Raw genomic sequence first — 19533 nt, forward strand, 5'->3', positions numbered from 1 at the left:
CTTCGAGCAAAAGGAAAACACTATCCAAACCTGGAGGGGTAAATATGACGAAAGGAAGCGCCACCAGAGACGCGAACAGCGATGAAAGTTGTAACGAGATGAAAGAACAAAAAGGGAAGGGGAGAAAAAACGAAACCAGAAAACCGTGGAGTCGTCTCCAAGCTATGAAAGAGAGCTTAGAAGTCACATCACCAAAAACCAGATCTTGAAAACGAAGACAAGTAGGGACTATCAATAGCAAGTCAACGACGAGGAAAAAAAATCAAAAATGACTAACTCTGACCCAACCCAACATCAGCCAAAATTTATGGAAGAAGAGGAGCAGTCAATATTAACGCCGTGAGAAACAACCTCACAACTGGAAATTCATAAATCTGATCTACAACAAATACTAATAATTTCACAAAAGAAAAAAGCAAGAAAGGACAAGAGCATGGAGATTACATGATTGGAGAAGATGAAGACTATCATAGAAAGGTACAAATCAATTAATGAGTTGTGAAGTTGTGAAAGTCCACCTACTTAATCATATAACGGTCCATAGTCCAGATCTATTACAACACGCCAGGAAAACAAAAATCAAAAGTTTTTCAAGTCCTCCCACGTGTTGTCATTTGGAATAGGGTGTTCTAAGGTGGCAGAAGAAAGAGAGAGTATCCTCAACTTTATTATTATACTAGTGGTATTCCGGCGCTACGCGCCGGATTCGTATATTTTATTTTTACATGAATTTACAGTTTATTTTATGGTCTTAGTAAATAAAATATGTTCAAAATATGAAAATAAAAATATGTTGCAAGAGAATGATATTTTTTTCTGATCAATTTGATAGTGGTTAGCGACTATATGGTGTTAATTTATTTTGAAGTTGATTAGTTCAAAGTGAAATAACATAAGTGGTTGTGACTAATTGATTTAATAAAAGTAGAATAAAAACTATTGTCGTAACAAAGTTAATTTAGTTGAAATTTAAACATAAAGTAGAGTTGATTTTTTATTTAGAAAACATACTTATACTGTTTAATACCATGTGGACAGCATATAGACGAAACGTCATTTGAAATTTTATTTTATTTAAGTAACATATAGTACCTATGGGGGGGGGTGAATAAAAAAGCAAATAATATAAATATTATTTGAAGTTTAATAAATTTATGAAATTTTCATTTATTTTAATTTAAAATAGTATTAAATTTTACTATTTGTTATTTTTTCAAAAAATACTATCTATTTTATTTTTTCATTTATATACTTGTTCGACCATTATTGTTTTTCATGAAAACAAATTTGTTTTAATTTTTTGAAATGTTTTTCTAAATTTACAAAGATAATAAGAATTATATTAAAAAAATTGTGGTCGATTGTGTTAGCATATATTATTTTTCCTTTTATATGTTTGTTTTACCTTTTATTCTATACAATTTTTTTTTGTCAACGTATACATTTTTATTTAAACTGTGGATTTATATGATGTAGCCGATTCATTGTATTAAAAAAATATTTCTGGACATAGATTAGCTGGAGAAACTTAACTTATTAAAACAATGACATGGTTTAAGGAAAATGTCTTAGTTTATACAAAGTGATTTTTTTTTTTAAGTCTTCAATGCAATGTTCATGTGAACGCATCTTCGTAGTCAATCAGTCATCAAACTTGTTAATAATATCATTGTTTCTCTTCTTCTTTGTGGAGCGCCCTTCCTCCAGAACTGCTGCATCCTCTCATGTATTCTTGTCAGCTACAGGTGACTCATTTGGTTCACTTAGAACAGTTGTTTGCCCATCACCATTCCCATCAGCAGTGCTTCTTCTAATGTCTGAGTCCCTCATGTTCTCACATGGATAACTTCTTTTCACAGCTCCACCACCAGACATGTAATCACCGGGTTGTCATTGCTACCTTAGTTTTTGATCATTGTCATTAACAATGTTAAACAATGATCAAAAACTTTCGTAGTTTCCCGACATAGCAAAATGAAGTTAATGTACTGACTTGATTCTCAAAATTTGGTTGGGCTGGGCGCTAGTGACAATTGTATATGAGCTCTGCTGTTTGGATGAGAAGTTGAATCGAGAAACCTTCAACTGGAAGGTGAAGGTGCGGCCGAAATTTTTTTTTGATGCATTATAGAAGGGCCGAACTCCGGGGGTCTTGGAGCCCTGCGTTCTGGTGAGGGATAATATTTCAGTTACTTGAATATGCAGTTTACGTAAAATACGGACAGAGAAATGTGCGTAAGTTGGTAAGTGTTACCATTTGTTGGGAGACCTCTCCAACCCTGGTATTTGTCAACTAACTTATTACAGTATCAAAAGCTACAAACTCAGTTGAGTCAGATGCATCGGAGACTGTCACATTAACAATTTCAGAATGTGACATATAATGTCTATAAAAGTTTACTATCAACAAAGCTGGAAGGAGGAAGAATTTTGTGCTGATAAAACATTACCTCACAACCCCAATTGAATTCTCTTTATTACATGAAACGCAAGTGAAGGAGGAGAAGCCTCGTTACAGTATGCGAAAAATCTTAGTGCACGAAATGTAGCACCATCAGTAGATGGTATCAATGCCACTTACTACCCCAGTGCATAGGAACTTAACGTTCTACAACAATGTAAATTAAGAGAGGCAAAGGTTATCTTGTGTTTACCAGTGGGGAGGCGTTCAAAACAAAGGAATTAAGCTCAGCCAATGTTACCGACTCTATCTTCCTCAATGTCTGACGTGACAATTTTGAATCTCGCTCTTTCTTCTCCGGCCGATCTCTCATCTTTACCACCTCATGATGATGTCCACGGGTCTCTGACAGATAGGAACAAAGCAAATAAAAAAAATCATCAGATAAGCTTAAATATTTGAAGGAGGAGGTCGAAGCAATCAATACCTGAGAATTTCCGTCTCTGTTTTGTAATTCCATTTGAAGAAGGCACGATGGTAGATGATCGTCAAGCTTCCCTGGTTCAACAAATAAAACAATATGCGTGAATTCTTTTGTTACACCCGAGTTCTAGCTTCCCAACTCCGAGCAATTGTGCTACTTCTCACCAAATATGTTTCATATGAAGCTATCTTTTGAGTATCCTCGGGTTTCAACAAATAAAACAATATGCGTGAATTCTTTTGTTACACCCGAGTTCTAGCTTCCCAACTCCGAGCAATTGTGCTACTTCTCACCAAATATGTTTCATATGAAGCTATCTTTTGAGTATCCTCGGGTTTAAATTTGCCATTTTGTACTGTTGTTTTGCTGCATACATCAAATAAACAAAAATCAATTCTCAGGAAAATAAGAATTTCAAATCAGAAACAGCCAATGAAATATATTGTCATTAACATGTATATAGAAAATATCTTTCCCACACTCCTCATCACAGATACTGAGCTCAAAATACTCTTGCTCCTCAGACTCTTCCTTAGGTATCTCAGTCTCATCTACATGTCTGGGTTATGACAGTCCATATAAGTCTCAATCATAAGGTCATAGCCTTTCAGATTTTAGCCATCTTCGCCAAAGCTGTTCTTTTCCTGTCAAAGTTTTAGCTACAGTCTTGACATAATATCTCTACCCCTTTAAACTGCCTAATCACAAACCTTGATGCACCAGCAGACTCAAATCAAACCTGACATTGAAAGCTTTCTTCTTCTGTTTATGTTTAGATTAGTAACACACATGAGAAACATCCAAAGACGTATAAAAGTTTGTGAAAGTTACCTCCCAAAACGGAGCTGAGCCAGAGTAAAACATAAACCATCACGCCTGCGCTCGAAATATCTGCTTCTGGATCGTAATGCTTGGTCAGAACTTCAGGAAAAATGTAGAATGGACATCCAAACATATCCGTGAAGTTTACTCCTTTAGATAACAACAAAAATCTCAGGATAACAGAGTAAAGCTATGCAATACAAAGTTGTACTAACTTAAAAATATATGGATACTGGCGTAGCAAGAAGCTCGTTACTGAATAAGGTTTGCCAGACCTCATGCTGGAACTTCAACTACTTCCAAGTGGTTAAATCTAACTGAGTATCTAGTCCCATGAATGAAGAGTAGATGTCTGGCAATTAATATGTGTAAGCAAACACATACAATCATCAAACATCAAGATAAATAAAACATGTGTCCTTGAGCTGAAAGAACATTTTATTTACATACCATCGCATGACAATAACTAACTCCAGATATAAGCTGATGAAAGAAGAATCAAGCCTGAAAAATATTAAAAAAGTGTTTTTTTAATTAAAAACGCCTTAAACATAAGATAATGTAAGAGTACTGATATTACTCAAAAGAAACAAACAAAACCATAAATCAAACTGATATATCTCAGAGAAACAAAAAAAACAATCACAGAGAGCACCCACCATACCACTTCCTAGATCTTCTTCCAACCTGATTAAACCTTAAACCTGCCGTAGCCTAGAACTGATTTGAACCATAAACTCACCATAGCCTAGATCTGATTGATTTGATGATTAATGGTGAGGATTATCAATTTCGAGCTAGGAGCCGAGCTTTGTTTCTTCAATTGTCTGATTAAACACTTGGAAAATAAAGTAAATAGACATTAGGTTTCAACATTAAGAAAAAATGCCAATCGACAAATTCAGCGATTGGTCGTTTGGTTCATAAGGCTTTTGTGAAAAAGCAAGTTATAAATTTAGGAGAAGCCACGTGTCACTAATTCCCCCATTCTATATGCTGAGGTGGATGATTGTGGAGAGACTGAACTCTAATTTATTATATAAGATATAGATAGATATCACCTACTACTACATAACACAATAAAAATATCAAACAATGCTCTTAACAAATAAAGACAACCACATAATTACATCATCCACAAAATTATACATAACAATACTAAGCAAATATTCCGCGTGAAACGCAATAAGCCCCTAATAAAAATGTATAAATCTTAACAAAGAGGACAGTACAATAATTTTAAAAATAAGAGAGAACCTAGTTAATGAACCACAAAACAAACTGATGAACATATCCACATGGTCTTTTCCGTAGAGTTAGGAAACGCCGAAGCTTATCTTCGGTTAAGAGATTGATTCATAATCACTTGTTTTCATTATTGAGCAGGGCCGATTCAACACTGTTATGAGCCTTAGGGCAAGTTCTTTTTTTTAATCTCTAAAATTTATATGCATGTAATGTTTAAAATATTTTTAAAATTATTTAGTAATATTTTTTAATGAAAACAAAACTATATACATATCAAATAATTTTGGACCATTTTCTATTTTATTTATTATATTTATAATTTTTTATATATAAAATATAAATTTATAAATAAATGGGCTTCTTAATTATTAATATACGGGGGACACGAGCTTGAGCTTAGGCCACGGGCGACCGCACCGCGCGCTTGTCCCCCTTAGTAAGCTGGCCCTGTTATTGAACTGCGAACAAGCTCTCAAACCAAAGAAGAAAGTATTCTGAGATGGAACTCTTTGTCCAGGATTACGAACTAGCAAACGAAATCATATTTGTTTTCAAACTTCAAAATTGCAGTTCTATTAATTATTGATGGTATTACAGAGTCCCACTTTTGAACAGGCTTGAAATAGAGACTGAAAAGTGCATAACTAACATTGTGTAGGAGGAAAATATATCTTTGTGGAAGCATGGACAAGATAAGTACAAAAAGCTTTTTCCTCTTGTGAAAATTGAATGTAATCCGGGAAAAGCACCAGGTTTGCAATTGGTACCAAGCTGTGTGGTTGCAATATGCAATACCAAAGTACTCTTTTCTTTTATAGATTGCTATACACGATATATTTTCAACAGGAGACCGTAAAGGAACGTGAATGTTGATGCTACATGTGCTCTTTGCCAAGCACCTTTGGAAACAACAGGGCATGTCTTTTTGAGTGTCAATAGTCTGCACAAGTGTGGGAGACATTGACAAAAGGAGTACTAAGGCACAAGTATATAGCGAGTTCGCAAATCCTTCTTGGCCTCCCACATCACAGACTCTTTCGAAGAATAAATTGATGCTCTTCACTTTAAGATATATATTTCAGGCAACAATCCACAGTATTTAGAGAGAAAGAAACCAAAGAAGGCATGACCAATTGCCTTCACCAGCAACATGACTGATCAAGCTGATTGATAAAAAACATGAGGAACAAGTTTAGCATTATTCAGAAAAAGAAAAGAGAAAAATTTTGAATTGAAGGAAGTATGGCCTTCTGCTTTGCTACAAGACCACTAAGGAACTTTTGCTTAACAAAACTCTTTTTGCTCACCAAAAAAAAGACAAAGCTCTTAAAATTGTAGTAATTAAAAAATGAAAAAAGAGAAAAGAGACACATAAATGTTGGGAGACGTCTCTTTGCATAGAGACCAACAATAAAAACGTGAAAAACTCATTGATTAGTTGTCTTTATTTTACTGGTTACATATATTTTAAATTAAACTTTAATAACAAAAATAAAATATATTATTATATATATATATGAGGTATTTTGTGGAGAGACTCTTTCAACGAAGATGCTTTAGTTAGTGGATGAGTTATAAAAGAGTAGGATCAATTTTCTTTTAATTGGTTACACACTATGTAAATAGGGTTTTTGAATTAAATTTAACATTCATTTTTTTTAAATTATTGATTCTACCATTTTTTTTCTAGATCAAGTTGTGAATCAAGAATGTTATAGTATCTATTATCGACAAAAAAAATCATATTTCAAAAAAAAAAGAATATGAAAATTTATAAAAACAGAGAGAAAGAGTTTAACCGCGTACTCATTGTTACGGGGTCAATAGCCTTCTAGCTCCGGTCACCACCCCTAGCCATCTCTTTTGATCCTCTTAGCCTCTTCCATTAGCCTCATCCTCTTCACTTTCTCTTTTTTTTTTGTTTGGTGTTACTGATTTTTCGCCTGAGTTTTTGGTGAATCTAGTCGAAGCTACAGACGTCTGTGGCCTCTCTGGAGCACTAGCAAAGCGAGGTTGGGTAGGGGAGTCTAAGGTACCTTTGATTTCAGTCTCCGCTTGCTAAATGAAACAGATTTGGGTCAGATTTGTACTTCTCTATTCCGGAAAGGATGGTCGAGCATTGCTCTCCTCCTCAGTGTCTTGGCTCCAGCTTGTTCCTGTGCGGTTTTGCTGGCTTGTTGCAAGATCAGTAGATGTCTTTCTTGGTGGAACTTTTGGATCTTTCCACTTGTGTCATGTTGTCGGATTTTATGGTATTAGTGGTTTGACGGGCACCGTGCTTCTCAATCTATATGGTGTTTGACAGTTTCTTTTGCAAATTTTCTTTCCTGTTTTGGTGATTGCTTTGATCTCTTATCATTTCAATTTGTGTCCGGATGTTTGAGTATTTGGTTTCGATCGACGAGGCTTCGTTTTGTGTAGGTTTTTTGAAGATTTATGGTGGGCTTCTATCTAGGTGGAAAGGGGGTAAATTAAATTGGTAAAATAAATTTGTTAATTAAATAATGAACCAATAAATTTAAAAGAAATTTTATTCATTAAACTATCAAAAATTTTATTGGAAATTCTAATTTACTTCAAATTTGATATCACTTTTCAATTTAGTTTTATATGATAACCATTTCATAAATTTCTTAAGTTTATTATGAAAAAGAAAAAATAACATTTTCAAATCATTTATAAATTTTTAATAGTTAGTTATAGAACTTTAAAAACTCAACCTCATCCCAAATACTAAACCCTAAACAATAACTACTAAACCTTAAACTCAAATGTTAGTGTTTTTTATCCGGTGTATTTTGAAAAGTGGTATCCGACTTAGCTTATTTCAAGCAATTTCTCAAAACATTATTTGATTAGTGTTGCTTTAATTTTGTATTTGTATATGCACATTTATAACTAATTTTGATAATATATATATATATATATACAAAGTATAATTATTAACTTGATGTAAAAATATATTTGTAATTATATTTATTTTATTATTTTTAAATTTAATAACATATTAATCTAATAGTTATATATGAGTTAATTTATTTAAATAGTTTTGTTAAAATAAATATTATATTTTTATCAACAGAATTTAACTGGTTGATAAATATAATAGTTTTGTTACAAATCATTCTTTACATTTTTTAATGTGTATGTCATGTCATCATTTTTCAATAGCCACATCATCATTTTTTCTAAGATTATGATCATTTGTCTTAAAAATTCAACACTCTAATTTCTACTTTTTACACTCCACATCATCATCTCTCTCTTCCACCTAGCAATTCAACACCCATTCATTTTTATACTATACAATAGTTTTGTTTAATAAAATTTAACGCTCTATCTATTTTTTATTGTTAAGAGTTTTCAATTAGTTTAATTAAAATAATATAAAATAAAATAAATTATTTTAGTTACATTTTTACAAAAAACAAAAATAAAAAAAATATGAGATCATTAAATAGACTTTTTAAATTATATAATTGAAAAAAGTTTTACATAAAGAGTAATTTTGAAATTGATAGTTGTTGGTATTTGGATAGTTAAAAAGGTAATTTGTAGAATTTTGGATATTAGACGGATTATTGTTAGGATCCATTTTGGTTATTAGACGGATTATTGTTAGGATCCACTATAGTAGAAATTGAAGTTTTTTTTTGTATCCAAATCAAATGAACCAAATCTTTATTTATAAAGTAGAAAAATTACGAATTTTGATATATAAATTTTGTTGTAAATAATTGTTGTTGAATTATTGAGATAAGAATAAAAAATACATAATCTAATAATAAGAGAGAGACTCATATTAAAAATGGGTCCCACTTGGTGTTTATTCAACATTTGAATTCTTTCAACCGGTTGAATCCAAATAAGCATTCGACAGCCCCACTATTTTGCCTCTTGTTTTTCCAACTGTTGAAAAAAATCATTCAACAGCTTCAATGTGCGTAGCCTAAGATTGAATGTGGTGATGATACGTATACAAATCATTTATTAAATAATGTATAGAGAATTCCTTCTAAGACGTATATATATTTTAAAAACACATCTCTAGTTTTCGTATTTTTGCAATCTATGATATACGATTGGAGTTTCTTAGATTATTGTGTTAAGATCATCCAATTGTATTTGGTAAAAAAACGTTATGAAATCTTGTAAAAATTAAAAAATATAATAAATTTGCTATATAATTTGTTACCACCATAAATAATCTACAATTATCAATATTTTAATTTATAATTTTAATTAGTCGACAAATTGATAATTATTTATTTATATATTATATAAATTTAAATTTTATTTATCCTAATTTTTTTTTTGTATCTAGAAATTTTGAGCAGTTTTGCAATCTGAAAACATCACACACCATTTTAGAAGGTACTCAATATACAATTTCTCCTTTAATATAATATAATCAAATATTAGATATAGGTTTCAGAAACTTAATATTTTGTCATATAAATTAATTACATTCAATGTGGAAAAAAATATGTATGATACTTATAAATTATCAGATCATAAAATGACTAATGTTAATTTAGTAGAAATGTCTATTAATATAATAATGTATATTATTAGCTATGCTTTTAATAAATAAATAATTAAGAAGAATCGGGAGTGCTTGGTCGAAGCTCTAGTAGGTAGCCACTCCCTTCTCAGGGAATCTATTTTGAAATAAAAACAAGAAAAGATAGTTGACTATACGAAGTATTGCCCATCACTGTAAACTAAAATAATGTATACCTAGCAATACGAAGTATGTATTATGTATGGTAATATCCCTCATCTTAATAATGTTATGTAGTTAACATTATGAGTTTATTTTCATTCATCCAAAATTGATGTAAATGCCAGAAACCATTTAAATCTCTCGTTTTTATCAATTAAAATATGATATACTTGACGATAATTTAACTAAATATAAAAGTTATATAAGATATTATTTTATTTTGGTTTTTAATTATTTCAATCTGTTTTCTTATTAACTCTTAATAAAATTTCTGTAACTCGTTTGATTAGTTGTGTGAAATATACTTATTTGATCAATTTTTATTATAAAACTTATTTGATCAATTTAATTTTATTTGTTTGATATAAAATTATTTAAATAATGAATTATTTTATTTGTATTTTCATAAACAAAATTGCACCCATTTAAAAATGTATCAAATAAGTATATATCACACAATTAATCAAACGAATTACAGTAGTTTTATTAAAATTTCATAAGAAAATGGATTAAAATAATTAAAAACAAATTACATAGTATCTTATATAACTTTCATATTCAATATAATAAAATAATATTATTTTATATTTTCAAATATACTAAAATAAAAATATTAAAACACTACTTATCAAAAAATGTTAAAACATATTGATTTTGTAAAATAGATTTTGTTAAAAATATTCTTACGCTTTTAAAATGTGGGTTAAAATATCATTTACTTAAATTACGATCGTCATATTTTAATTGATGAAACAAAGTATTAAACAGTTTTTAATATCCACATTAATTTTTGGATGAACAAAACTAAATTCGTGATGTTAATTGTATAACATTATTAAATTAAGGAATGATATCATGCATAACATATATTTCGCTTAGTTAGTTTAATTTGATTAGTCATGTGATGACTAATACTCCATGTATCAGTAATTATTTTTTCTAGAATAAATAGAATATATATAAGCAAAATATATATATAAGGTTCACAATATACATCTGATCTGGTTCTTGTGCCGTCTATACATAATTTAAAGTGGTAAACGCCACCTGCACGTAAGCGAAATTGTTTTTATTAAACCTTTTGTTTTTACCTAATTAAATAGCACCAATTTGGTGAACCTTTTGTCGTTTTTGAGGATTAAACTAAGTGTTGTACCCATTTTTTAGCAAAAACAAACGACATGCAACCTAATCTTTGAATAAAATGTTATCTTGTGTGTATAAAAATTTGCAAAAATAATAAAATAAAAAGTCACTTATTTATAGATTTAGGTTATCGTGTAGTTATACACAGTTTGTCACTATTGAAAAAGCAAACGAAAACTCCAATAATACCTATAAATGTAATCAGGCTCAGCCCTGAAAACCTTTTTTAAAATTTGAATTGGAAGAACAAAAAAAGGGGATGTTAAGTGGTGTTAAACCTGTTACCTTTGAGTAGAATATTAACTACTTTGACACAAAACATAATCTGAATAAATTGCATAAATAAATTAAAGTAAGAGATACACATAGTTCAAAATCTTCTCTCAGAAAGAGTTCTGTCTTGTCTCTCCATAAATTCTCTAAGATAATTTAAAGCATCGCCTAAACAACGGCTCAAATAATAGTTAATATAGACACAAACATGTTTGAGACTTATTTATAAATGCTGAAGATTTTTGGATCAAAGTGCAATTTTTGAAACTTTGTTAAAGACGCTAGTTGGCTTGGTCACAAGGGTGTCGATCGACACCAACCTAAAGATCGACTCCGACGTTAGCTTTTCAACTTCGATTCTCTTCAAACTCCAAATTGCTACAGAATTTTCAGAGTCATCCAAAACATACTTAAACCTGCAAAGTCTGTGAAAAATACTTGAAACGTAATATAAAAACTCTAAATAGAACTTATATCATAGTCAAACTCATAAAAACCATGATATATCATCCCGGTTCCCAATATTTTAAACACCAAAAGATGACTTTTTACTCTCTTTTTTTTGATAATTTTTTTAATGTAATTATGAACTTCTTATGGTCAACTTTCTAGATATGGCTGATCAAGAAATATAGCGAAATTGGATGTGTTAGATTTTTTTGGATCAACCGAGCGGATTGCCTACTAACACTTTATTTTCATTTTTGACCTAGATCTCTATCCTAGATATGTTGTTTTTGGCGCCTTTAGATTGTACTCATATATACCATCAAGAACTTCCCTTATGCTCAGTGATGATGTGTTTAAGTGTCTTCATTTAAGCCTCTATCAAGCGATAATTGTACTCATTCCATCAACTAGTGGTTGGCCGCGGGCATCTTTGATAAGTATCAAATTTCTAGCTATAAGAAAGTTTTGGTGTATTGATATGAGCACTTGGATCGTTTGCATCTAAGTTTCAAGTTAATCATTCTTAAGTCGATTTGTTTTATTGTGAACTTATGTTGTTTGATTATAATCAGTATAGTAAATACTAATCATTTTATATGGTTTTTAATAGTGCTTTTATGTTGAGGGATTATTTTTTTCGCCAACTTTCTTTCTTAAAAATATTTCTCAGCTTTCTACTTTTTTGTGTTTTAACAAAATAAAGATGATAAAAATAAAGAAAGCATAAATCTTTTTGTGGATGTTCATTTGGTTATTGTAAAATGTTTTGGTTTTGTATAAACTAACTTTAATGTATTTAATGTACTTAATGTACTTTAATATCTTTTATTTTTTTTTTCTCTTCAGTATCTTTTATTTTTTTTTTCTCTTCAGTTATGAAAATTCATAAAAGATATAGTACAAGTGGTTAGAGAAAAACAAAGAAATGATTATCAACAAAAGAAGAAAAGTGTAGAGATTAAGAGCATCATCTCCAACCCATTGAAATTTTGTTTATAATAGCATGTATAAGCAGTTTTACTCCAATGCATTGCTATTCGATCTTCTTCTAAAATAATTTTTTTTACTTTTGTATTTAAGAAGACAAAAAAGAAATCTCTGTTTTTAATACCGATGGTTTAACAGTTTCTGAAGAAAAAAACAGGAAAATATTTTCAAACTTTATCTGTACTGTGGAATTTTTTATTTTAAAAGAAAAATAGAAAAATACCGATGGTTTAACTGTTTTTTTACAATGAACGATACTATTCAATTACTAAGATTTGAGGTGGTGTGGATAACCAAACCGTAATAGAACAAGCAATGTAACAAAGTTTTCGATAAAAAGATCTTGCAATCTTAGCTAAAGAGTCCGAGCTCCATTTTGCGCTCTCGGAATGAGATATTTTGAAGTCCAAAAATATATCTGCAGCGTTTTTATCATCTCTAATTCTGTTACAAAACATGGTCGATGGTTTAACAGTTTGTGAAGAAAAAAATCAACCGATACATATGATCTGCCGCTTTGGGCAGACCATCAACCTATAGATGAGTAAAAATGCACGCTTCATAAGGAAATACTCCACCCGCACGTAAATTGTTGTTTATTCCATAGTTTCTACACCTTTTTGTTTTTAAATAGGACCAATTTGGTGGACTTTTGTCATTAGAGGATTCCAACTAAACGTTACATGTTTTTTAAACAAAAAACTAACGACAAAAAAACACTGACAAGTTAAAATCTGAAAAACTACTAACTTTTTCTTCCTGTGGGTACGCGTAAGAGGTTCCATTTTCCATGTTTTAGAATATTTAATTGATATTAGCATTATGATTGATCAAGAAACGATTACTTGTTTCACTTTTTCAATTGGATAGATGTATGCTTACATTAGAATTTGTAACCTTGCGCGAGACATTTATTTAAGAAATAATCAGCGCCACAAATACTAAAGGTCATACTTGGTAATATTATATATAACGAATCGGTCTTTATGAATTGGACTTACACAAGCAATCTTTTCTCTCTACTGTCGTCCTCTCTCACTTTCTATACGATGGCGGGAAACGGTAGTTTAGCGACTGTTCTAGGGCTAATTTTGGTGCTCACACTGTTCCATAACCCGATCACTGTTGCCGGACAAAGTATTCCGGCGGTGGCTTTATTTACGTTCGGTGACTCAAACTTCGACGCCGGAAATAAACAGAGTCTCACCAAAGCAAACGTTCCACAAGGTTTCTGGCCGTACGGAAAATCCAGAGACGACCCTAACGGCAAATTCTCAGACGGATTCATCGCTCCGGACTTCGTCGGTACGTTTAAAATCTTTATAACCGAAGTTAATCTCTTGAATTTACATGACCCCACTACTAGTGGGTATGGTGAGGTATTGCTACCGCACATGACTTCACTTTTAGAATAGTTTTTGACTTTTAGTCTCGTGAAATCCAATCTCCACGCTACAAACTAGGCATGGGTTTTGGCCGATTGGGTACCTTTGAAATGAAATAACCAAACGGAATATAACAAAATGAACCTAATTATAAATACCAAAATGTATATGTATTTTAATTCTGTTGTTAGTTCAGTTCTGATTCAATTTATTATTTCAGATTTAAAATATCTTAATTTTGGTATTCAGCTTTTTTGATTATTTGATATCCAAAATATGATATATATATAGTTTTATTCAGTTTTCAAATAACCAAATATCTAAAGATATAATTTATAAATAAAACATTTAAGATGTATTTTAACAATTAATAAAAATGTATGTATTTTGTCTGTTCTGAATCGATAAATATTTTAAGTTTATTAAAATACATTTTGAAAATTTAAATATTTTATTAATTGATAATGATTATTTATAAATTGTTAAATTTAATAAAAATTTAGTTAAAAACTATTAGAATTTAATAATGATGTATTTATAATCAATCTTCTTAATAGTCTAATAGATAAGAACTTAAAACATGTAGTATTAGTTTAAAACAAATGAAGTAAAATACTCATATTTTGTAAAGTTTTCAGCTGTTATGCAACTCACGGATGGAAATATTTTTTTGTTTGTCTAATGTATTTGATTTGGTCAACAAATCCGGACATTTGAGTAGTAATTTTGTATATATATTTAAATACTCTCTACTGGTTCATTTGGTTAGTTACGGTAGAAACGAGTAATTGTTTTGAAGAACTATTACACTGTACTCTGATCCAAATTAGTGTTAGGGTAGCCCGTAGCTAAATGACGTATGTAAACCTAAACTTCTCACATAACTGTGGATTTTATTTAAAAAAGATTCAAATTCTAAAAGAATATTATAACACATTTTTAGTTATCGCCTACACTTGCCCACAACGATAAACCAGTAAGAATTATTTAAAATATGTACAGCTGAATTATTATTACTAATGAAGAAAAGTAAAGCTAAAAGTAACTATAAATATTACTTTATATATATATATATATATATTACGTTTCCTTTTTTATTTTTAATAAAAAAAGCTAAGATATTCTAAGAATGCAGCAAAATTCATGGGCATTCCGATCGAAATCCCCGCGGCGATGAAACCGAACGTCAATGTTTCACGTGGAGCTAGTTTCGCTGTCGCTGATGCTACTCTTCTCGGAGCTCCTGTGGAATCTGTAAGTCCAAAGTGTACATAAATTTTCAAATATATATTTACATTAGTAAATCCACTAATATAATATTTATCAAAAAAATCCACTAATCTATTATATTCATCAACACATAACACGATATCTGACCAAAAATAAATAAAAGCTTCACTTTAATATGTGCAATTGTAATATTAATTATAATTTTTTTAGTTGAATCTTAATCAACAAGTGAGGAAATTCAATCAAATGAAAGCGTCAAACTGGAACGATGACTTCGTCAAGAAGTCGCTGTTTATGATATACATTGGTGCTAACGATTACTTGAACTTCACCAAGAACAACCCTATCGCCGATGCATCTGCCCAACAAGCTTTTGTCACTTCCGTGACCAACAAGTTAAAGAACGATATTAGCTTATTGTATGCATCAGGAGCTAGTAAGTTCGTTATCCAAACCCTAGCACCATTGGGTTGCTTACCGATCGTCAGACAAGATTACAACACCGGGATGGACCAATGCCATGAAACTCTTAATAATTTGGCTAAACAACACAACGACAAAATCGGACCCATGTTGAACGAAATGGCTAGAACTGCTCCTGGTTTCCAGTTCACAGTCTTTGACTTCTACAATGTTATTCTTCGTAGGACGCAGAGGAGCTTAAACTACAGTGAGTTGGTTAATTACATCTATTACTTATGTGCTTTTTACCAAGTAAATACGTACTATACAAAACCCATTTAAATTTGTTATTGCGACAGGGTTTTTGGTAACGAACTCATCGTGCTGCGGAGTTGGGACACACAATGCTTACGGTTGCGGTTTCCCCAACGTGCACTCGAAACTATGCGAGTACCAACGATCTTATTTATTCTTCGATGGGCGTCACAATACAGAGAAGGCACAAGAAAGTTTTGGTCATCTTCTTTTTGGAGCCGATCCAAATGTTATCCAACCGATGAACGTCCGTGAGCTCGTTACTTACCCAGTCGATGAACCAATGCGTGAGTTTTGGTTACCTACAACTTCGTCCGTGAGGGACTCTACCTCGTCATCAAGCCACGGTTACGAGTTCTACTGAGTCTATATAAAAATCTCTTATTTCACAAAATTCGGAATCTTAATGTTTTTAGTGACTCTAGCTCGTCATCTTGCTCGAGTGCGTTTCCCTCTGTAACAAAAGATTGTAGTTATTATTGGAATTGAATTAAATTTAAAGCTATCAAAAATTCAAAACCAATATTTGTTCGTTTCCAATTTTGCTCCTAATTTCTAAGACCCAAATATTTGATTTGGATGTGATCTGCATACCCTAATAGACATGCTTTGCCCTAACGTACGGAAATTTGACTTGGTATTTAAAAAAAACAATTGCTCTTGTATATGTATATTTGAATTGGTATTTAAAAAACTGATCTTCTATTTATTATATTTACTTTAACTATATATAACAAGTTTAGCCATGGCACTACAGATTATGAAGATGATAAAATTTCTAAATTCTCTTGTCGCTCGAGTTTTACCGGAAAAATACTACATATTAAGTTTACTATTGCGAGCTGCTGCTGTAGATTCTCCATTTTACGTATGGATTAGTTTATCAGCAGCGAGGCCCTTATTGCTTTTGGGTATACGTCAGAAGATCCATTCAGGGTGTGATGTGAAAGAAGTAGGACTGGTCATATCGGTTTAAATTTGGGTTTGGTTCGCTTTGGTTTGTTTGGGTCTTAGAAAATTTTAACCAAAGTCAATCGAAATTAGTTTGGTGCGTGTTTAGTTTGGTTCATATTTAGTTTGGTTTGTGTTCGGTTCTTTTGAGTTTGGGTTTATTTGTGTTTATTCAATTCAATCGAGTTGATTTTTAGTTTTGTTCTTGTTCGGTTACAAAAATATAATATATATATAAAACCTAAAATAAATCATCATATGACACTAAGTTATTATTTTTTCATATTAAAATGTAAAGTCAAAACTGTACAATAACATGTATTTCAATAATTTTAAATCATTATTTTGAATTTAGTATAAATATTATAGGTAGTTTTTCGATTTTTATGATAGATTATGAACTTCACACTATTTTATTTATTCTTAGTTATGGTTTTTTATTCATGTAGAAGTAAAATGTATAAAATATGTTTATTGTTTAAGTTAAGTTGTTAAATATTTTAAATCTTAATATTATTAGTATATTTAGTTAATTTAATTAAATAAATACTTCGATATTTTTGGTTCAGTTCAATCTAATGGCGAACCAAACCATTTGGATTGATAAATTGGATATATAATTAGTTTGGTTTAGATCACTTTAGATTTGGTTGAGTCTGTTTGGTTCGGTTTTCCCACCGCTATAAAACAAAAGAGCAAGGTACTCAAGCTCGCTTTCAAAATATGAATAAGCGTATATATTAAACAAAGCTCTTAAAAACGGACCGCAACCTGAACCGGATAATTCAATAATCTAGTTCAATGTTTTTTTAATATAGAAAACTAAAACTGAAGTTAGTAAATATGATGCATAGTTAAAATATAAATTAATATCAAATATAAAACAGTATACATATAAACTATTTTTGTTCATATGGTAGTTTATATATTTTTGATAGTTTTAATGATTTTTATAAAGTTCAATAACTTTACGATCCAATCCAACTACTTGACTGATTCATAGTCGAATTAGTTATGAGGCCCAACCTGGCTACGTGGCCGGTTCATGGTCGAATCTGGTCTAAGCACTAGGTCGGTCCGGTTTTAACTTGATTTCGACACTTTCTAAGTATCTTTTAAGTTTAAGGATGTGTTTTTTGTTAGTTATTTGATTATAGGATCTGCTAGTGTATCCCGCCTAAATTTTAGTAAAATTTAGGGTTTCCGCCTAAATTTTAGAAGGATTTAGGTTTTCCGTCCAAATTTTAGAAGAATTTAGGTTTTCTGCCTAAATTGAAGTTTTCCATAAGTTTTCCAGGACAAGTCTTCTCATGTATTAGATCTTAAAAGTAATTAATAAATGTTATAAAAAATATTTTGAAAGGGAAAAATTGAAATCATGTATTAATAAACATCTCTAAATGATGAAAATTCAGTTTTACTAAAATTAAATTATTTTTAACATAGATGAGAGTGAATGTAGATTGAGTCATGATAATTTTTAATTTGACCTATATGTGTTTAATGACTTATCTAATAACTTGATTTAAACACTTTAAATTTTTTTTTTTTTTAAGTTTAAGGAAGTGCTTTTTTGCTTTGTTATTTGATTATAGAGTCTGGAAACTCCGAGAAGACTTTGGTTTAAAGTTTGATAACATATGTTATATTATTGTTTGTATATAGGGTTTGATTTTGGAATCTTAACTTAATTTGTTTTTACCTACATTTATTTAGTTTTGTGTATATTCAACACTTTATAAGTTGATTTTACGTTTCATGAATTGTTTTTTGCTATTTAGGTAGTTATTTTATTAGGTTAGGGTTTGAAAGACTTCCAGAAGACTTCCCAAGAAGTCTTCTAACATGTTTCCACCTAAATTTTAGTAGAATTTTATTTTCCGCCTAAAGCAAAGTCTTCCAAAAGTCTTCTCATATATTAGATTTTAAAAGTAATTTATAAAATATATTTTGATAGGAAAAAAACCAAATCATGTAAATATAAACATTTCTAAATGATGTATATTTAATTTTACTAAAATTGAATTGTTTTCAACATAGCAAAGTGAATGTAGATTGAGTCATGATAGTCCTTGGTTTAGGGGTTTGGTAACATAAGTTATAGTATTATTGGTATATTTAGGGTTAGATTTTTAAATCTTAACTTAGAGACAAATAAATTTGAGATATATGTGTTTAGCTTTGTGTATATTTAAACACTTTAAAAGTTGATTTTAAGTTTAATGAAGTGTTGTTTTGCTATTTAGTTATTTGCTTTTAGGGTCTAGAAGACTTCTTGGGAAATCTTCTCTTAGAAGACTTCTTGGTAAGTCTTCTGTCTAGAAAAATATTTAACTTAATTGGAGTTTATGTCTTCATATATAAAGAAAATTTACACATTCTCTTTCTTTCTCTCAAATGGTTGCAACAAAAATATAGTGTTTCTCACTCAAAACCTCTCAAACCTCTCTCTAATCTCTTTGAACATCAAAACACCAAACTTTAGATCCATTTTTTTTTATTTTTTTCTTATGTCTTCTCACTAATTTATCTTTTTTTAAAAGGTTTTTCATTACATGATTCTCATCTTTCACTCATTCAAAGGTCTATTAATTTTGGATATGTATTTTTGTGTGTTTTATATGTTAGATTATAAAAAGCTATAGATTCAACCTAATGTGACTGTTTTGTTTATTATTTAAGCATAAAAGTATATTTTTGAAGTTTTTCTCTG

At 30.4% G+C, this 19533-nt stretch overlaps 1 protein-coding gene across 1 annotated transcript; it reads left to right on the plus strand.

The window, feature by feature from the left end:
* The first annotated feature begins 522 nt into the window (after positions 1-522).
* On the plus strand, positions 523-16409 carry LOC103832743 (inactive GDSL esterase/lipase-like protein 23). Its single transcript, XM_009108810.3, has 4 exons — positions 523-13842; positions 15058-15176; positions 15363-15822; positions 15914-16409. Exons 1-4 carry the CDS (start codon positions 13524-13526, stop codon positions 16231-16233), a joined length of 1218 nt encoding a protein of 405 aa, XP_009107058.1. The 5' UTR covers positions 523-13523; the 3' UTR covers positions 16234-16409.
* Positions 16410-19533: the final 3124 nt, after the last annotated feature.

This window comes from Brassica rapa, chromosome A05, assembly GCF_000309985.2.
Source record: "Brassica rapa cultivar Chiifu-401-42 chromosome A05, CAAS_Brap_v3.01, whole genome shotgun sequence".
NCBI lineage: Eukaryota > Viridiplantae > Streptophyta > Magnoliopsida > Brassicales > Brassicaceae > Brassica > Brassica rapa.

Coding starts and splice junctions, on each gene's coding strand:
- LOC103832743 (XM_009108810.3), top strand. CDS start 13,524: ATGAATTGGACTTACACAAGCAATCTTTTCTCTCTACTGTCGTCCTCT. Junction 13,843..15,057: donor CATCGCTCCGGACTTCGTCG/GTACGTTTAAAA, acceptor CTAAGAATGCAG/CAAAATTCATGGGCATTCCG. Junction 15,823..15,913: donor GCAGAGGAGCTTAAACTACA/GTGAGTTGGTTA, acceptor TTATTGCGACAG/GGTTTTTGGTAACGAACTCA.